The following is a 17,485-nucleotide window of genomic DNA, read 5'->3' as shown; positions in this document are numbered from 1 at the left end:
ATAAAAAATTTCTTAATTAAATTATAAGATCTTTATTATTTTAATTAATATCACATATTTATTATTATTACACACATTTAATAAAAAAAATCATTCATAATATATATTAATATAGATGGATAATAGCGGTGAAGAGAAAACTAACCTTGGGATAATTCATCACCAAAGACTTGGAAAGATAAGAGAAAACTAAAAAAAGCAAAAGATAAATAAGCTTTTGAGTTACATATGATCACTGTGCTCATCATCGGAAACTCAAATAAAAAATTTAAAAAACAAATAATGAAGAAGAAGAAGAAAAAAAAAATTTTTTTTTTTTTTTGTGATCTAACAGAAATGGCAGCTAAATACAAGGGATCATTATATAATGCAAAGATGCATACGAACTTGGCCAATATAAAAAGCCAAGAGTTAAGTATATATATATATATATAAAAGAATACTATTTAAAATTTATAATAGGAAGAATATTCCGTTACCATTATAAAAGAGTCTAGAGATCTAATTTTATTCCAAATTTTTACATACATTTTTTAGTTTTTACATAACTATTAAAATGTTTACACAAAGAAATTGGGATAAAATACATAAGACATTTATCAAATACAAAAATTCTTTTTTATTTATAAAAGGTATGTTTGTTACTTTTGTCAAAACTAATACTATCTTTTGAATTTGTTATTTTACTTTTTATGATTAGTTTTTGTCGAGGATGAAATTTTTTGAATACATTTTTAGTAGTTAATCCAAAATATTTTTCCTTAATGTATAAATTACCTTTGTATTGTCATAAAATATAAGATATCTTGCCCCTTCTCCTTTGCGATGCATTAGCCTACAGATAACAATTATCTAATAATCTTTTATAAATCTTTTAACTATTTAAAACTTATTTTAAATTCTTTAATTTTTTTCATTAAATTTATTTATTTTTTCATACGATATTTTACAATCTAACAAATTATAACTAATCTATCGTAAATTAGAATTTTATTTAAAAATTTATCGTAAACAAATGAGTTAACAGCTTGACTAATTAGGATTATTCATCACAGGACTTTAATGGAAATCCATAAAATTTCGACGGAGACGAAGACAAAAGCAGAAATATTCGCTCTATAGGATTTGCTAAATCCCGATAAACGAAGAAATTACTAAAATGCTCTCATTGGTAGATATTGGTAATTTTTAAATTTTATTTTTTTTAATGTGTATGTGATATATATGGATTATATTTAAATTTGTTTTAACTTTCAATACATCAATATATGGTTGAATTGTATTGAATTATATTATAGTTTGTTTTGTGTTGATTTTTTTTTTAAATTAATATTCATAAATATCTATAAATATCTGTCTTTTTTTGCAAAAACAAAAAAAAACAAAAAAAAAAAACAAAAAGTTTGTAACGAAAATGAGATAGAAATAAGGACATTTTTCTAGACAAAAAATACGAGAGAATAATCAAAATTTATTTATTTTTGATCATTATTATTTAAAAATATAGAATAAAATATATTATTAAATTATTAAACAAAAAAATTAGACTAATAACTAAAAATAATAATAAAAAATAATAAATTCTTATAATAATCTAGGGTTAACCACTAAAAATGTCTCTAAATTATTTAGATGCGGACAAAAATACACCTGAATTTTACTATCGACAAAAATGTCTTTAAATAATTTAAAAACGCAACAAAAATGTCCAACAGTAAATATATATTTTAAAAAAATGTCTTAGAGATTGAATTTTGATGTAGTTTTTTGCAAGAATAATTAAAAAAATGAGATATTATTATTTTTAAAATTTGGTAATTTTTTTCTAAGTATATATTTTTTAATAATTTTTAAAAGTATTATTAATTGTTAACAAAAAAATTACAAAAAATATATACTTAACGAAAAATAACCAAATTTTAAGGATAATAATATCTTATTTTTTTAATTATGCTTGAAAAAAATTGTATCAAAATTCAATTTCTAATGTATTTTTTGAGAAATACATATTTAATGTTAGATAATCTTGAAAAAAAAAACTAGGTTTAATTACTCTGTGGTCCCTATAGTTTCGTGAAATTTTTAATTAGGTCTCTATACTTTTTTTCTTTTTAATTGGGTCCCTGCACCGAATTTTTTTTCAATTAAGTCCCTCTTAGTAGTAATTGGCTTAATTTTATAGGGACCCAACTAAAAAAAAGAATTGGTTCAGGGACCTAAATAAAAAGAAAAAAAAGTGTAGGGACCCAATTAAAAGAAAATTTTGGTACAAGGACTCAATTAAAAGAAAAAAAGTATAGGAACCTAATTGAAAATTTTGTGAAACTATAGGAACTAATAGAGTAATTAAACAAAAAAACTAACATTAAATATGTATTTCTCAAAATATACATTAGAGATTGAATTTTGATGCGATTTTTTGCAAGTATGATTAGAAAAATGAGATATTATTATTCTTAAAATTTAGTGATTTTTTGTTTAGTATATATTGTTTGTGATTTTTTAAAAGTATTATTAGTTGTTAACAAAAAAGTTATAAAAAATATATACTTAACGAAAAATTATCAAATTTTAAGTATAATATATATATATATATATATTTTATAATCATGCTTGCTAAAATTTGTATCAAAATTCAATCTCTAACGTATTTTTTGAAAATATATATTTATTGTTGAATATTTTTGTTGTGTTTTTAAATTATTTAAAGATATTTTTATCGATGGTAAAATTCGCGTATATTTTTATCAATGTTTAAATAATTCAGGGACTTTTTGGTGGTTAACCCAATAATCTACCATGGGAATTTGAGAAGTTTCAAAAGTAACTTTTTTGAGCTTTTGACTTATGAAAAGTAGTAGTATTAATATTTAGTATAATTTTTAAAATCAAATTTCAGCTTTTTAACAGAGAAGTTAAAAAAATAATTTCTTTTATAATACTACTATTTTTTATTATATTTTTATAAAATAAATATTTTTAAAACTAAAAATCTAAATACAAAATAATTTATATAAATTATTTATAATATAATATTTATTATTTAAATTATTTTTTTAAAAATAACTTAATTAAATTGATTATTTAAAATGGCCTATTTCCCTTTCTAGTGGGAGACGAGAGAAGGATACCCATTATCATAACGAGAACCAGCGGCGGGTAAGGGTTTTTTTTCAAATTTGAGAAAAAGTATTGGGTGAAATTCGCAAATATTATTTAAAAAGCGGGTTAGAATTAATATCCAAATAGCGTACATGAGCATTGAATTGTTCTAACTTGTAAACTTAAAATTGAGCAGCATATGAGTGAGTGATTTTGTGTGTTCATCATCTTGATCTCACTCACTACTCACTACTCTGTTCCCTCCAATCCCCATTTTCTTCTTTCTCTCTTTCGATAACCCATTTCGAGCCCTAATTTCCCATACTCGTAGCACCTTCAGCCTCCGATCTGCTCATTGCTGCATTCACTTCCAATTATGAATCACTCCTCCGTAGACTTTGAGAAACCAATTGGTTACTACGCTGCTTCAGTTCAAGTATTTCTCTTTTCTCTCTCGCTCGCACTTGTTCATTTCATTTTGATTCTTTGATTAATGAGTAAATTTATAGAATATCTGCTTCTATCTAAAGCAGCATTGCTCGATTCCATACTCACTCATTCGAAAAATACTTAATTCTCATAGTTCTGTGTTGCAGATATGGTTCGTTTGAAAATGCTTAATAATGTTGTGGACTTGTGGTGAAACTTTTTGACTAAGCAATGCCTAACCTGTGCGCTTTTTTCATCAAACTTTGTGTTGAGACGAACTTCTCTTGTTTATATATATAAGTATTGTTGTTATGATTTTTTATTTTGTACTGATGTAATTGTCCAGTGAGGCTGCGTACATTACACTCTTCGGGTGCAGCCTTCTCGCACCCTGCGCTAGCATGAGATACTTGAGATATTTGTGCACCTGATTGCTCTTTTTATTGTTGTTATGATTTTGTGATATTTGTGTCCTTTATACGATGCCATCTTGGATAGGTTTAGAATTTATGTATGGTTGTATGTATACATGGTTGTTTATGATGCTATCTCGTTTCATTACATGAGTTTATATATTAGTTTGTTCTCCTACAATGCAGGAGCTTATTGTTATTGATGATGTGCTTTCGGCTATGGTTGGGGTCGAAGGACGTTACATCTTAATCAGAACAGTTCGTGGAAAGACGGATGATGTTACTTTCCATGTTGACCCATCTATGGATTTGGCACTGCAGGTGAGATTTATTGACTTCAGCCGCAAGTTGCTGCAATTTAGTTTCCAATTTAACAGAGGTGTTAAATATCCACATTTTATTCCTCGGTGTTAGTTATAATATGGTAGTGTGTTCATGTTGGAAAGGATTCTTATATACTTTATTGGGTGCTCAATATGTACTGTATCCCAACCTAGTGCCATGCATCAAAGTGAAAATGTTATTATTCACATCCAGAGTCTTGTGTTTTCTAAATATCTTATTTCAATTTTGTGAATTTTTTGTAATGTTATGTGAAGCAACTGGCTTTGTTTAGGTTACTCGATGGGCACTTCTATTTATTTAAACGTGTAATGTACCCCTCCTATTTGGTAGTGGTCCAAATAGAGGTAATTGTTTTGTAGTTTATAGTTTTGGTCTATATTTTAACTTTAAAATTGCTGTCCACAACTGCAATTTCTGCCACAATAAGGTGGTTGCATTTTTTGACAAAGATAGAGTGTGGGAAGCTAATGGGGAAATGAAAGGTTGGCCTATTCTATACAAGTGTAACTTTAATATTATGGGCAATATAATGATAGCAGATTGTTACATTTTTTATTTTCCCCCCGTTCCCTGACTGGGACTGACTTCAAAGATTTTTTTGATAAAGAAGAATTTCATTAAGATGAGGAGAAGGATAACAAAAGCAACAGAAAACAAAAGATGTATGTATAAAGCATATAGTGTTACGATGTTACTGTCTTATTTTTTGCTTTTGCAGGAATTGGCAAAACGGATATTCCCTCTTTGTAGGAGCTTTTTGTTGATCAACCAGTTTGTGGAGTCAAGGTCTCAGTTCCAGAATGGCCTTGTTAATCATGCTTTCTCTGCTGCTCTGAGGGCTCTTCTTCTTGTAGGTTTTTCTGAACATGCCTAAATGAGTTCTAACAGAGAGATACATAAACTTTCATGTGCCATAGTTTTACCAGACGTCTTTTACTCCTACAAATAACGTATACTGTTTGATATAATGGGCATAGTGGGCAGTTACTAGTTACTACTGTTGAATGCCATCCTGTTCGGTACATTCTTGTTCCTTTGAGTTGGAAATTTCAGTCTAGATATGTGATTTCAGACTCTCTTTTGCTCTATTGGAGTTCTATATAGATTCTATTATTTTTTATTAAAATATACAATGTGAATAAGAACCTACCTTTACCATTATAGGATATGTTTTCAGGATTACCAAGCCATGGTAGCACAGCTCGAACACCAATTTCGGCTTGGTAGACTTTCCCTTCAAGGATTGTGGTTCTATTGTCAGGTATGGATTGGTCTTGGGTGTTCAGTTAACATAAAAATTTGTCAGTTACTTGATGTTGTCACTTTTGGTTATGTGTTTCAGCCCATGATGGGGTCAATGCAAGCATTATCCATTGTTATTCAGAAGGCTGCATCCAACAATTTTTCTGGATCTGCTGTTCTTAACTTACTGCAGAGCCAGGTAAACTTTATATTAAGGTTTCCACATTTCTCAGTGATTCTAACTGACACTACCTTGTATGTCTTAAAAGATTCATTTTTAATTTCATCAACCAGTTTCTTAAGCATTGAATTCTTCCCACTATGGCTTCTGCTTTGTGTAGGCAAAGGCTATGGCTGGAGACAATGCTGTCAGGTTATTGCTTGAGAAAATGACACAATGTGCGAGCAATGCCTACATGAGCATATTGGAAAGGTTGGTTCTTTTCTCCCTCCTTCCATAAGCACTTGGTCTCAGGTTCCATCTCCTTTGAGTTTTATAGTATGTATGGATGTTATAAGGAGAAAGTAATGGAAGAAATTAAAGGAAAAATTGGAAAACAAAGGAATGGAAGAAACTGAGGGGTTCAGAAAATGTTTCTCCCTTTGACATGTCTGTAATTTTCTGAACTTGGGGGATCATACATATTTTCACTGCAAATACAATAAGGGATGGTTTTGGAGGATAACTTCAAAGTTCAAAATTCATTTTCTTCCCCTGATTTCTTTGATGTGTCAAAACAAAAGGAAAGTTTGATTTTCATTTCACCACATTTGTCCTCCTTCCATTTCATCTAGCTGAGCATAGTCTTAATGCTTACACTTAGAAGCTTAGTCCTTTTTACAATACAATCCTTCCCCATCTTCTTACCCGGTCTTAACATCCCATATTTGAAAAGAAAAAAAACGAAAAAGGAAGATTAGTCAACTTGATTTAATAAAAGGATATCATTTAGCAAACACATATTTGAGGAATAATATCGATGCATTATAATACACTATTCTAATGCATAAAGTTAACAGTATTTGCCAATTAGCACTTATTGCAAAACATTGCCATTGTCTTGTGTGCTCTTATTATAAAGCTTTAGTTGACTCCGATTTGTGTTCACTTATCTTGTCTTTTTGGGAATTTAACCATTTTAGATGGGTCTATGAAGGAGTTATTGACGATCCATACGGAGAATTTTTCATTGCAGAGGACAAATCTTTTCAGAAGGTCAATGAAATATTTCTGTGCTTAACATGGCCCAAAATGAATATTGAAATTTGTTTTTAACATGGTTGTAGTTTCAAAATCTCTATAGGAGAGCCTCACTCAAGATTATGATGCCAAGTATTGGGGACAGCGTTACAGCCTCAAAGATGGAATTCCTAGTTTTCTAGCAAATATTGCTCAGACAATTTTGACCACTGGAAAATATCTAAATGTCATGAGAGAATGTGGGCACAACGTTCAGGTATTGTGGCTATTATGCTTTGAATGTTGAATAGATTAATAATTTGCAACTCTTTATGTTTCTTGCTGCATGCATATGTTATTTCTTCACGAGTGGTTACTTTGTAACTAGTGGCTACTTTTTCTTTAGGTCCCTCAATCAGAAAATTCAAAACTAATGAGCTCTGGTTCAAATCATCATTATCTTGAATGTATTAAGGCTGCCTATAACTTTGCTAGTCGTGAACTGTTGAATCTCATTAAGGAAAAGGTAAGATTGCATTCACATAAGGTGATAGAATTCTCAGCTTACATTCTTGTGTTTCTGCAATAATTACTATTAAAAAAAATCTTAAGTTCTAATGCTGAACTATTTTCTTTATCTAGTATGATCTAATGGGAAAGCTGCGATCTATAAAGCACTACCTTCTTCTTGATCAGGTATGATCTTGATCATCTTATATTATTTAAATTTCGAGACACATGTCTTGCTGGAAAAGCTTAAATTGTTAAATGCTCAAATTTAAAGATGACTTGAGTATCATCTCTCTTCTTCCTTCCAGTGTTGAGTCTAGAGATCCTAGGATGGTTTTGGATGGAACAAACTAATAATGTAGCGATTGCTAATATAATTTTCTGTTCCTTGTATTTGTGTTTATTGAACAGATTGGACAAGCTAAAAATCTTGTTTGATTGCAATGATTTGTGTTTCCTCTGTATCATGATACTTAATTTTGATGAGACTAAGTAATTCAATTGATTTGTGCTTTTGTGTTGCTGTTGGCATAGTGATTCAAAGAATTTTTATTTTCTAGAAACAAGGAATATTACTTGTGCAAAAACACTGCATTAGTAACAAAAACTGAAGATTGCTAAAGAATTTCAGCCTTTCTTGAATTTACTAAGAAGCTGATGTGGGTCCTTGTGACAAACTCAGTTCGGTTCCCTCCAAAATTGTCAAAAGATTTGTTTCAAAGTTAGTCTTTTTACTTGTGTGTTACAAAAAAAAAAAAAAAAAAAGAAAAGAAAAAAGTTCTCCTGGTATATTTTGCCTCTTCCACTACAACTTTTATTATCCTTCAAGGGAAGCTTAGATATTTCTTTCACTAGTCAGTCTTCTATCTTATATATAATAGGCAAAAAATTGCCATCTGTGTCCTACCATCTTTGTGGTTATTATACTCTTGCAAGAATAGTTGATATTCTGGTTTGCTCTATGCTATATTAAATTAAAGCAAAGCTCTTGATATCCAATGCTTGGAAGTAGAAGAGTTTTAGCTTTTATCCAGAAAAGGACCTGATTTTGTTCATAATCATGGAGTTATGTGGGGTTGATTTGGAAGAATCAGAAATGATTTGCAAGTCATTATCCTTCTGCTATCAAATAAGCTCATCATCTGTTCATCTCATTAAGGATATAAAAATGTGTGTGTGCACAGGTGCACGAGGCTAATTTTAAGCTTTACATTGCTTGTGCAGATTGTTCTTTCAAAATAAGTCTACATAGAGTAGTTACATTGCCATAGTTTTCTGAACCTATTGCTATTATATAATTTGCATAATTTAGTTTATTTGCTGTAAGCTCATCATCTGTTCATCTCATTAAGGATATAAAAATGTGTGTGTGCACAGGTGCACGAGGCTAATTTTAAGCTGTACATCGCTTGTGCAGATTGTTCTTTCAAAATTAGTCTACATACAGTACTTACATTGCCATAGTTTTCTGAACCTATTGCTATTATATAATTTGCATAATTTAGTCTATTTGCTGCTTTGTATTCTGCCCAAGTGTCTACATTTAAGAAAATGTTAAGCTGGTTTGACATACATGGGTCATGTAGTTGTGCTTATGCATGTGCTTATGGAAGAGTGATTTTCTTTCTATTGGAAGTAAACTCTCACTGTCGATTCTGGCTGACATCGTAGTGTTATGATCACATAGGGTGATTTCTTGGTACATTTTATGGATATTGCTCGAGACGAGCTAGCCAAAAAGCCTGATGAAGTCTCAGTTGAGAAGTTGCAGGTATAGTAATGGATTTTTTTTCACACTTAAAACTTTTTTTGTCCTAGTAAATTTGTATCAGATCAGAGTTTGCCTATTTTAATTTTTAAAAGAGACCTTGGTTCTTATTATGTTCTTTTCTCTTGTTTGTTTTGTTCTCTATCTCTCTTCTTTGGCATGGTTTAGTCTCTTCTAGACCTTGCTTTGCGTACTACAGCAGCTGCAGCAGATCCTCTTCATGAAGGCGTAACCTGTGTTGTGGCAAGTAACTGACTCAGTTTTTATGAAAATTCTTTGGATCTAATTTTCAATGTTTATGAATGATAAAAAAATTACTTTTCCAGGAAAGGTCATCTTTGCTGAAAAGGTCGAGCACATTCAAAGATCTTGAACTTAGCCAGCGAAGTTCGGGTGACAATGACCTGGAGGAGCCAGTTAGCATCACTAGCCTTGAAACATTTTCACTTAGTTATAAGGTCTTTGTATACCCTTTTAAGTATTTGGAAGAGCTAATTATTGCATCATTTTCAGAAGTTCTTTTATTATTTATTATTATTATTTTCTGTTTTCAGGTGCAATGGCCATTGTCTATAGTATTATCACGAAAAGCCCTTACAAGATACCAGTTAATTTTTCGATTTCTTTTCCATTGTAAACATGTTGAGCGTCAACTGTGTGGAGCATGGCAAGTACATCAAGTATGGCTTTATACGATTCACTTAATCTGATTGTGCTAATCTCCATTCATCGGATTGTATTTATCTCCATTGACCTTTATCCGTGGTCCCATGTAGGGTGTTAAAGCTCTCAATACACGTGGAACTGCTCTCTCCAGATCATCCCTTCTTTGCCGTAGTATGCTTAAATTCATCAATAGCCTTTTACACTATCTGACATTTGAGGCAGGTTTTACTTTCCTTTGATTTCTCTGCTAACCTTTTTGGACCTTTAAATTTCTCAGGAACTAGCCTCTTTTTGTTTGTTATTTTATTATGGAATTTTTTAAATTTATTTTTTATATTTTTATCTCTTCTCCTGCATTTAATTTGAAAAGGTCCAGATATTTGAGTTCAGATATATTATTTTTTCTTATTACAAACTTCAAAAGGATAAATCATTACTAGGCCTGTCAGAGTTTATAGGATTGCATAATACATTTCATTTGCTTCATTATTTTCCTTAAATTTTGTTTACTTATCTAAGCAGTTTGGTGGGTCCCTGTTGTATGACTATATTTATTAGGTTATTGAACCCAATTGGCATGTGATGCATGACAGACTTCAATCAGCAAATAGCATAGATGAGGTAAGTTATTGTCCGCATAAATTTTCTAACATGTTTACTTTTTGCATCCAATTCTGTTTACTTCTGTGGTGGGGTTGCTTGATAGATTCTGATGCTTTCTCTTTGAAACAGGTTATACAGCATCATGATTTTTTCCTCGATAAATGTTTGAGAGAATGTTTGCTTCTTTTACCTGAGCTGCTCAAGGTTAGTTTCTATTTTCACTTCTCCAGATAAGTTTTTTTTTTTCTTTGTTGTTATTTCTCAATGGTTTTTCAGTGTTTTTTAGAAAATAATAAATATCATCTTCCCTTAACAAGTGAAAGAAATATATGCAAGTCAAAGTAGTTGTTATATACCCTTTGTGATGTGTAGAATAAATTTATTCAGAAACATGTTTTATTGATTCCTTTCTTTCAAGATGGATCATTCCCATTATGTCATATAGGTTTGTGACTCTCAAGATTGGTTATTGGTTTATGTTCCCAATTGCAGAAGGTGCAGAAACTTGAATCCATGTGCCTACAATATGCAGCAGCAACTCAGTGGCTTATATCATCTTCTATAGTATTACACAATCCAGACGAACCAACTGAATCCTCGACGAAAGCCAAGCAACGGAAATCTGGCCAGGTTCTAAAGTCAACCACCAGAAATGTGGCAGTCACCGAGTCCATTCTGTATGTCCAAAAACACTACATTTACCAAACATTATTTCTATGCGCTTGTATTTCCTCTCAACTCGGTATTCTAACCAAAATGAACAATTGCAGCAAATTTGAAAAGGAATTCAATGCTGAGCTACAGAGTCTTGGATCAATGTTGAGTAGTAGTTCCCAGGCAGAGCCATATTTGGCTCATCTTGCACAATTGATCCTTGGTGTTAAAAGCGAACAGAATGGTTTTTAAATGGGTTTTCTGTAAAAAGTAATGCAAGCTTTCAATACGTGATTGTAATTTTCGAGTATGGGCTGTGTGATTGTGTCATTCTTACTAATGCTTGTCTTCACGTTTCTTAGCAACAAATGAATATTTAAGAATGGTATTTTTGTTGAGATGCTAAAATTTGTCCCGCCAAGTCAATATTTGATTCCTCAAATGATATAAGATCTTTTCTCAATTTGCACTAAAACAATGTAGAGTTTATCTTTGGGCTTTTGCATTGTGAATTCTATTCTTCAAGAAACGTAGATGGGGAATTTTTTTTTTTTATAATTTTATTTAACGACATTCTTTGCACCAAATAGAGGAATGTTTTACGTAAGGACATCTAAAAAAGTATTAGTAATAGCAATTATTCAAAATCACGACTTCAATCAGAACCTCCCTTAACTGTGACTATAACGTGGTTAGCTATTGTATATGTGCGTATCAATTGAATCGAACGATCATTCAAGAGTAAAGTATCGTTTTTGTCTTCAACGTTTGGGGTAAATTCTATTTGTGTCCCTAACGTTTAAATCATCCTATTTGTATCCTTAACGTTTGTAAAAGTGATTCAATGTTATCCTGCCGTCAATTACACATCATGAGCGCTTTAGTTTGAGTTTTAAAAATCTATTTTTGAAGTTAGAATATAAATGTCTGGGATAGAATCGATTATCTACTCCGAAAAATAGCTCATCAAATGTTGAAACTAATTCCTACAACATTTACATAATTCACTTTTCTAAAGACATAATTGAATCTAAACACAAATAGTGGGTATAATATTAAAATCAACCACATCTAACTGAGACCTAATTGAGAATGAATACATCCAAGTGAGAATAATTGAAAAATATAATCTGATTTGTTAGTATAATTGGTAGTAGGATAACATTGAATCACTTTTATAAACGTTAAGGATACAAATAGGACGATTTAAACGTTAGGAACACAAATAGGACTTACCCCAAACGTTTGGGACAAAAACAATACTTTACTCATCATTCAAAATTATTGAAGACCATGTTTTTGTAGTATCTTAACTATAACGACAGCTTTTGCTGTATTAGCTCACGAAAGATTTGGAACTACAGCAATATTTACTCATTTGATGATCCATGATAAACGACGCATTTCATCTTCTTTACCGTTTAGATAAATTGATTCAAGAATCAAGGTTAGTTACATTAACTTGTAAGGCTAAGAATAATATATAATTCCTTGATTTCTCTCGAGATTTAAAAGATATTATCCATAACATATTATTTTATAAAATGTAATGCTAACTTTTGTAAGCATAATAAATTAACTAGTATATATCATCCAACTTTTAAGATTGTATTTACATATTATCTATAAGACAAAAGTACAGAAATAGTAGTTACATAAACTTATTTAGTTGTGAAGACACAAATATAGACACAATCTTTCAGTCTTTAAGGAACAAAATATCAGTTTTCATTTCTTTGGCTTTTTGTTTCTGTATTTATATCTGAGACATAATTCAAATACAACCTGGAAGAACACCGAGACACCTGACTGAAGAGATTCAATATATTGTAAACTGGGTAGCATAAATTATGCAAAGTTAATATTGATCATTAGATGAACCAAAGATTCCAAAGCACACAAAAATTGATGAACTTACCACTTTACAAAGGTTCCTGAGCTATCATATAGACAACCTACCATGTCTTTACATAAGGCTACAAAGTTGGCGATCTTATAAAAATAAAGGTACTACTAATTAAATGCTATCTCTTGAAGAACTTGAAGTGTCTTTCTATGAACCTGGAAGCAAGGAAAATGAGCAAGAGAAACCACATCATTCAGCGAAGCATAAAGGTTACTATGCTTCTAGTTAGTATTGGAGATTATCCAACCTACTCCTTGGGAGTGATATCTAAGGTTTAACCATTCTTTAGGATTCTCAAACAAGATATTTAATAATTCGGAAATGAACTTATGCATAATGCATGCTCAAACATAAAATTTAATGTTAAACTTGATTAGTCCAACCATTTCACTTAGCATATGTAGGTTTCTACTTTCTACATTATCAACAGTCCCTCCTTTTCATAAATAAAAGATGATTATCAAACTCTCCAATTGGAATTGTCTACCCGATATATGAAAAAAGCGTACACGGATAACAAGAAGATTCAATAGAAGTTTAGGTGTAAACTAATTTATACTATATAAATAAACATAATGCTAATTAGTCGATAGAGAAGCAAAGAATTTACCCATTCAAGATGCTGTGCAGTGATGCCAGACTCAGTTCCAGTATATATACCAGCTAAGACCTGGTAGAACCATAATGCAGAAAAAGATAATTTACATCTAATGTGTAGTGGAGTAGTGATCAGATCAGCATGTTTAAATCAATTATATAGAACTGCCTATGGGGAAAATATCACTGCAAAGGTGAAGAAACCCCCCAAAAGAGTGTATAAAATATATCATCTTGGTCTAGTTTGCTTCATACCAAAGAATGCAATGTAACAAGCATGACTTTGACATTACCTTGGAGACAGTCTCAAGAAACATGCCAGGACGTACTGGATGCGACTTCCTTCCTGTCGCATTCACCTGATTATAATGGAAAGTTATACATGTTATGTCGCTATAATTTGCATTCATGCATAAAACTTAGGGTGAGTATGCTAACAGAATAAAGATGAGGGAGAATGTTTCATAGATGAGATTTGTGCATACAATTTTAAATAAGTTCTCATGCAGGAAAAGAGATGATTTATTTTCCTAAAGAATTCGCTAAAGACCCCCCTAACAACTAAATGACAGAAGAAAAAGCTCACATTGATATGCTGCGTGTAATATATTTATTGCCTAACATTTGCATAACACAGTGCATTCTCCTCTATCTTAGGCTTTTCTACCCCATTTCTAATTTTTACTTCTTACTACTCACACTTAGCATACTCCAGTTAAGTAATACATTTGCCAATTCAACTTACCCTTTCAGCATTTCCTTCATAATCATTACCAGCGTTGTCGGCACCTTCATCTTTTCCTTGCATTACATTTCTTATCATGCCAAGCACAGTATCTCCGGGTTTTAAAGCCACTAGTTTGGCTAAGAAGTTCACCTGCACTGACAGAAGTTTTAAAAATGCATATATAAAGTTTTTTTTTTTAAACAATGACAAATAAAATGTAGTACACTTTTAGGTCTCTACATTATGTATAGATAAAATAAGACAAAAGGAGTATTTTTAAATAATATTTCCCTTCAAATGAGCACCATGGCAAAATCAAAATACATAAACTACATATCAAGCACACCTCCGGCTCAGGAAGAGTATATAATCCACGATTATTTCTTTCATCCAAAATTCCCCCTCCCATCATATCCCGTGCTTCTTCTCTAATTAAAACAAGCCTTGCAAGAAGTTTTCGATCGGGGACAACAGGACGAGTTTCCATTGTCTGCAAACATATTGATAATCACCTTATAAGTTATAATTAACAAAGTAGTATTAGAGTATATTAAGGTTCCAAGTCAAGAGTCAAGGAATGTTTAATAGCTATACTTGAAGTTGAAAGACAATATTCTTTTGCTTCTAAAAAATTAATAAAAAAGAAGAGCAAGTCAAAAGGAAAAGTAAATTTCAATCTTAACTATAAAAGAAAGAGAGGACACAGAAGATGACTCCATATTTTGTCAAATGACTGATCTATATAAACTATATAACTATATAGGTATATATTTTAAAGAACAATTCAATTTTTGTTTTCAAAGTTGAATGATATATCTAAGCCCCAAGGCAGCAAGGCTACATTGCTACTTCAGATAGCCTATGTCACAGGGTGTTATGGAATTCAGTTACATTAGAGGGGTATGTAGAGAAGAGAGACTGTGTTAAGGAGAGGAAGAGATGTGAGGTTTAGTGATAAAGATAATCAGGCACTCTGTAAATGGCCTGAGCCATCTGTATTTTTCTACTCTTATCCATCCATCTTACACAGTTTAGCTCCGCCATTACTGATATTCTGTCCGATATCAGTATCGTAGGGGTGGAAATATGATTCAGCTTTTTCCATACTTATTATTTTGATCTAGTTACATATGACGGTCATTGATATTACTTTAAGAGGCTGCAATAATTGCCTGGTAATTCATAGAATGTTAGAAGTTACTATGATTACCTCTAATATGTCATCAGCTTGGTTAGCTATGTCATTTAGATTTGCCGCTGGGATATGAATCTTTAATTCATCTTTTCCTTTGAATACACCACCACCAGCTGCAACACGGCGTAATAATTCATGTCTACTTTCTTTTTGGGGAGTTCTACATAGAAGACCAATAATTTGAACCTACAATATAAAGGAGAAAAACGCACATTGATATCCAATATAAAAGGTGGAACATTGCTTCAGCCAGAGTATTGATAAAGAAGTGGCAAAAATAAGGTTCCTTACATGTGGCGGACACTTTTTTGTCAGATGTGATAATACAGTCTCCTTGATAACTTCCAACAGTGACTTGCGCTAAATGGAAAATACAAACGCAGTTAAGTCAAAATCTTTACTTCATGCAGTAACTATGCTCAACAGGATATAAAGTAACGTTATAGTGGCATCGAATACTACTAACTAACTAATCAACCTTTCAAGTTAAAGTTTAATGGGAAAAAGAGGTTGAGGAATAAAAAGAAGAACAAGTAAACTATCTACTTGGTGGAGATCAGCTATATATAGATCAATCGACGATATAATATCTATCATTAACCATATTTGATGACTAGACGTTTAAAATTAAGTACACCTTAATGACTGCAATTAATTTAGCTCTACCTTTAAACATTGGACTACTCTTCATCTGACACATTTGAGGGATGATGATTGATGACGAATGAAAGACAAATTTTCTCTCACTTTTCCAATTATGAGAAGGACCAATAATTTGCACTTGTACGTGTTCAAAAAAGATTCAGCCACTAAAATAAAATCTATAAGCATGTACCTTTCTAAAATCCAAATATAAGTAGACAAGTTCCGAATTAACAATACCTTATCATCTTCGTCCTTCTCAGCGAGCTGGATCATGTAATCGAGGGCCATCATAAAATCTGATTCCATCTCATCAACCCTCTTTCCAATTACTCCTTGTGCAGCCAATTCCACTGCCACTTTTTCAGATTCTTCATCCATATTCATATCTTCCAACTGAAGCCAAACATACACATCGAACAGTGTCATTCAAAGGCTGAAGGAAGTACATATAAATGACTAATGAGCAAACAATTGCACGCTGCATATAAATGTCTTAACAATAACAACTCAGGATTAGTTATCAACGCCAAGGAGGCAACATAATTATGAAGCGAGTGTTTAAAAAGAAAATCACTTTGAGATCTTTTTTTTTTCTCTTAAGTTTTCAGCATTTTCAATTACATAAAATTACTTTTCTTTAAGTATACATTTGGATTTTAAGTATTTCCCAACAACGTTTTGGCCAAAGGTTGATCAACACATTAAATATTTTTTTTTTTTTTCATTCTATCTGTTTTTGCACAGATGCACGCACACATGAATTCTCTGCACACAGATTAAGAGAGCATCCACACATGAATTATTATTATCATCAAGCTAGCAATAATTTGAAATCTGAGAAGTGAAAGTGTAATGTTGGAGCTTACAAGGGTGACCATTTCTTCGAGAACAGAGATGACTTGTTCCCCTCCTCTGAGAAGTGCTTTGCGTTCTTGTTCCGAAGAAAAACCGTTATCATCATTATTCTCCTCTTTAGGGTATCCGTTACCTACTTCGTAACTTGCGCTGCTGGTTCCCGAAAGGAAGAGTTGGGTCTTTCTCTTGGGATTCTTCAACTGCAACTGAAGAAATTGCTGCTGTGAGGAAGTTGATGCTGCTGGACCGTACAATCGGAAGAGACTGCAAGCTGTGATGAACGAACACGCCACAACCATTTCGCTCTCTCTCTTACTCTCTTTCCGCTTCACTTCATTCTGTGGGGGTTTTCTTTTTCTCAAGTGAAGTCTCACACTCCTGCCATGGGTTTTAGCGACATGTTGGATTGGATAGAAATAAGGAAATTTAAAGTACGGTCAGCAATTAACATAAATATAAAATACACGTTAAAATATACAATAATATTAAAATTAAATATTTTAATTTCTCAAATTTTAAAATATATAAAATAATTTTTAATATTATTTTTATTAGATAATATAATTTTTTCTATTAATTATCAACGGTGATTACTGACATAAAACGTTGACTCACACACATAATTATTAAATATTCACTTATGCGAAC

General features: G+C 31.5%; 2 protein-coding genes across 4 annotated transcripts; one reads left to right on the top strand and one right to left on the bottom strand.

The window, feature by feature from the left end:
• Nucleotides 1-3,127: 3,127 nt before the first annotated feature.
• LOC107618785 (Spc97 / Spc98 family of spindle pole body (SBP) component) lies at nucleotides 3,128-11,391 on the top strand. 3 transcript variants are annotated; one of them, XM_021110993.2, is made up of 20 exons: nucleotides 3,250-3,538; nucleotides 3,699-3,773; nucleotides 4,131-4,265; nucleotides 5,008-5,139; nucleotides 5,467-5,550; nucleotides 5,632-5,730; nucleotides 5,873-5,964; nucleotides 6,675-6,747; nucleotides 6,836-6,988; nucleotides 7,118-7,237; nucleotides 7,354-7,407; nucleotides 8,909-8,992; nucleotides 9,158-9,232; nucleotides 9,316-9,447; nucleotides 9,544-9,669; nucleotides 9,766-9,873; nucleotides 10,214-10,276; nucleotides 10,388-10,462; nucleotides 10,751-10,935; nucleotides 11,029-11,391. In XM_021110993.2, exons 3-20 carry the CDS (start codon nucleotides 4,164-4,166, stop codon nucleotides 11,162-11,164), a joined length of 1,893 nt encoding a protein of 630 aa, XP_020966652.1. In that variant the 5' UTR covers nucleotides 3,250-3,538; nucleotides 3,699-3,773; nucleotides 4,131-4,163; the 3' UTR covers nucleotides 11,165-11,391. The 3 variants fall into 3 exon arrangements, with proteins under 3 accessions (XP_016176426.1, XP_020966652.1, XP_088355933.1); XM_016320940.3 differs by lacking the exon at nucleotides 3,699-3,773 and having other exon boundaries at nucleotides 3,128-3,538; XM_088499807.1 differs by lacking the exons at nucleotides 3,250-3,538; nucleotides 3,699-3,773; nucleotides 4,131-4,265; nucleotides 5,008-5,139 and adding an exon at nucleotides 5,156-5,308.
• A 1,369-nt stretch (nucleotides 11,392-12,760) lies between these two features.
• LOC107619112 (protein PEP-RELATED DEVELOPMENT ARRESTED 1, chloroplastic) lies at nucleotides 12,761-17,261 on the bottom strand. The gene is made up of 9 exons (XM_016321335.2): nucleotides 16,849-17,261; nucleotides 16,220-16,375; nucleotides 15,629-15,697; nucleotides 15,353-15,523; nucleotides 14,489-14,632; nucleotides 14,161-14,292; nucleotides 13,709-13,774; nucleotides 13,429-13,488; nucleotides 12,761-12,973 (listed from the first exon to the last, which is right to left on the bottom strand). The coding sequence occupies exons 1-9, from the start codon at nucleotides 17,134-17,136 to the stop codon at nucleotides 12,926-12,928; spliced, it is 1,134 nt and encodes a 377-aa protein (XP_016176821.2). The 5' UTR covers nucleotides 17,137-17,261; the 3' UTR covers nucleotides 12,761-12,925.
• Nucleotides 17,262-17,485: the final 224 nt, after the last annotated feature.

The sequence above is a fragment of the Arachis ipaensis genome, chromosome B9 (genome assembly GCF_059453495.1).
Source record: "Arachis ipaensis isolate K30076 ecotype BB chromosome B9, ASM5945349v1, whole genome shotgun sequence".
Taxonomy (NCBI): domain Eukaryota; kingdom Viridiplantae; phylum Streptophyta; class Magnoliopsida; order Fabales; family Fabaceae; genus Arachis; species Arachis ipaensis.
This window is presented reverse-complemented; position numbering and strand designations above follow the sequence as displayed.

Excerpts from the sequence above, each read along its gene's own strand:
- LOC107618785 (XM_016320940.3), top strand. The coding sequence starts at position 3,479 with ATGAATCACTCCTCCGTAGACTTTGAGAAACCAATTGGTTACTACGCT. Across the intron at positions 10,277-10,387 it reads CAGCAAATAGCATAGATGAG|GTTATACAGCATCATGATTT; the intron begins GTAAGTTATTGT and ends TCTTTGAAACAG. Across the intron at positions 10,936-11,028 it reads GCAGTCACCGAGTCCATTCT|CAAATTTGAAAAGGAATTCA; the intron begins GTATGTCCAAAA and ends GAACAATTGCAG.
- LOC107619112 (XM_016321335.2), bottom strand. The coding sequence starts at position 17,136 with ATGGTTGTGGCGTGTTCGTTCATCACAGCTTGCAGTCTCTTCCGATTG. Across the intron at positions 14,633-15,352 it reads AAGCTGATGACATATTAGAG|ACAATGGAAACTCGTCCTGT; the intron begins GTAATCATAGTA and ends ATATGTTTGCAG. Across the intron at positions 14,293-14,488 it reads ATACTCTTCCTGAGCCGGAG|GTGAACTTCTTAGCCAAACT; the intron begins GTGTGCTTGATA and ends CTGTCAGTGCAG.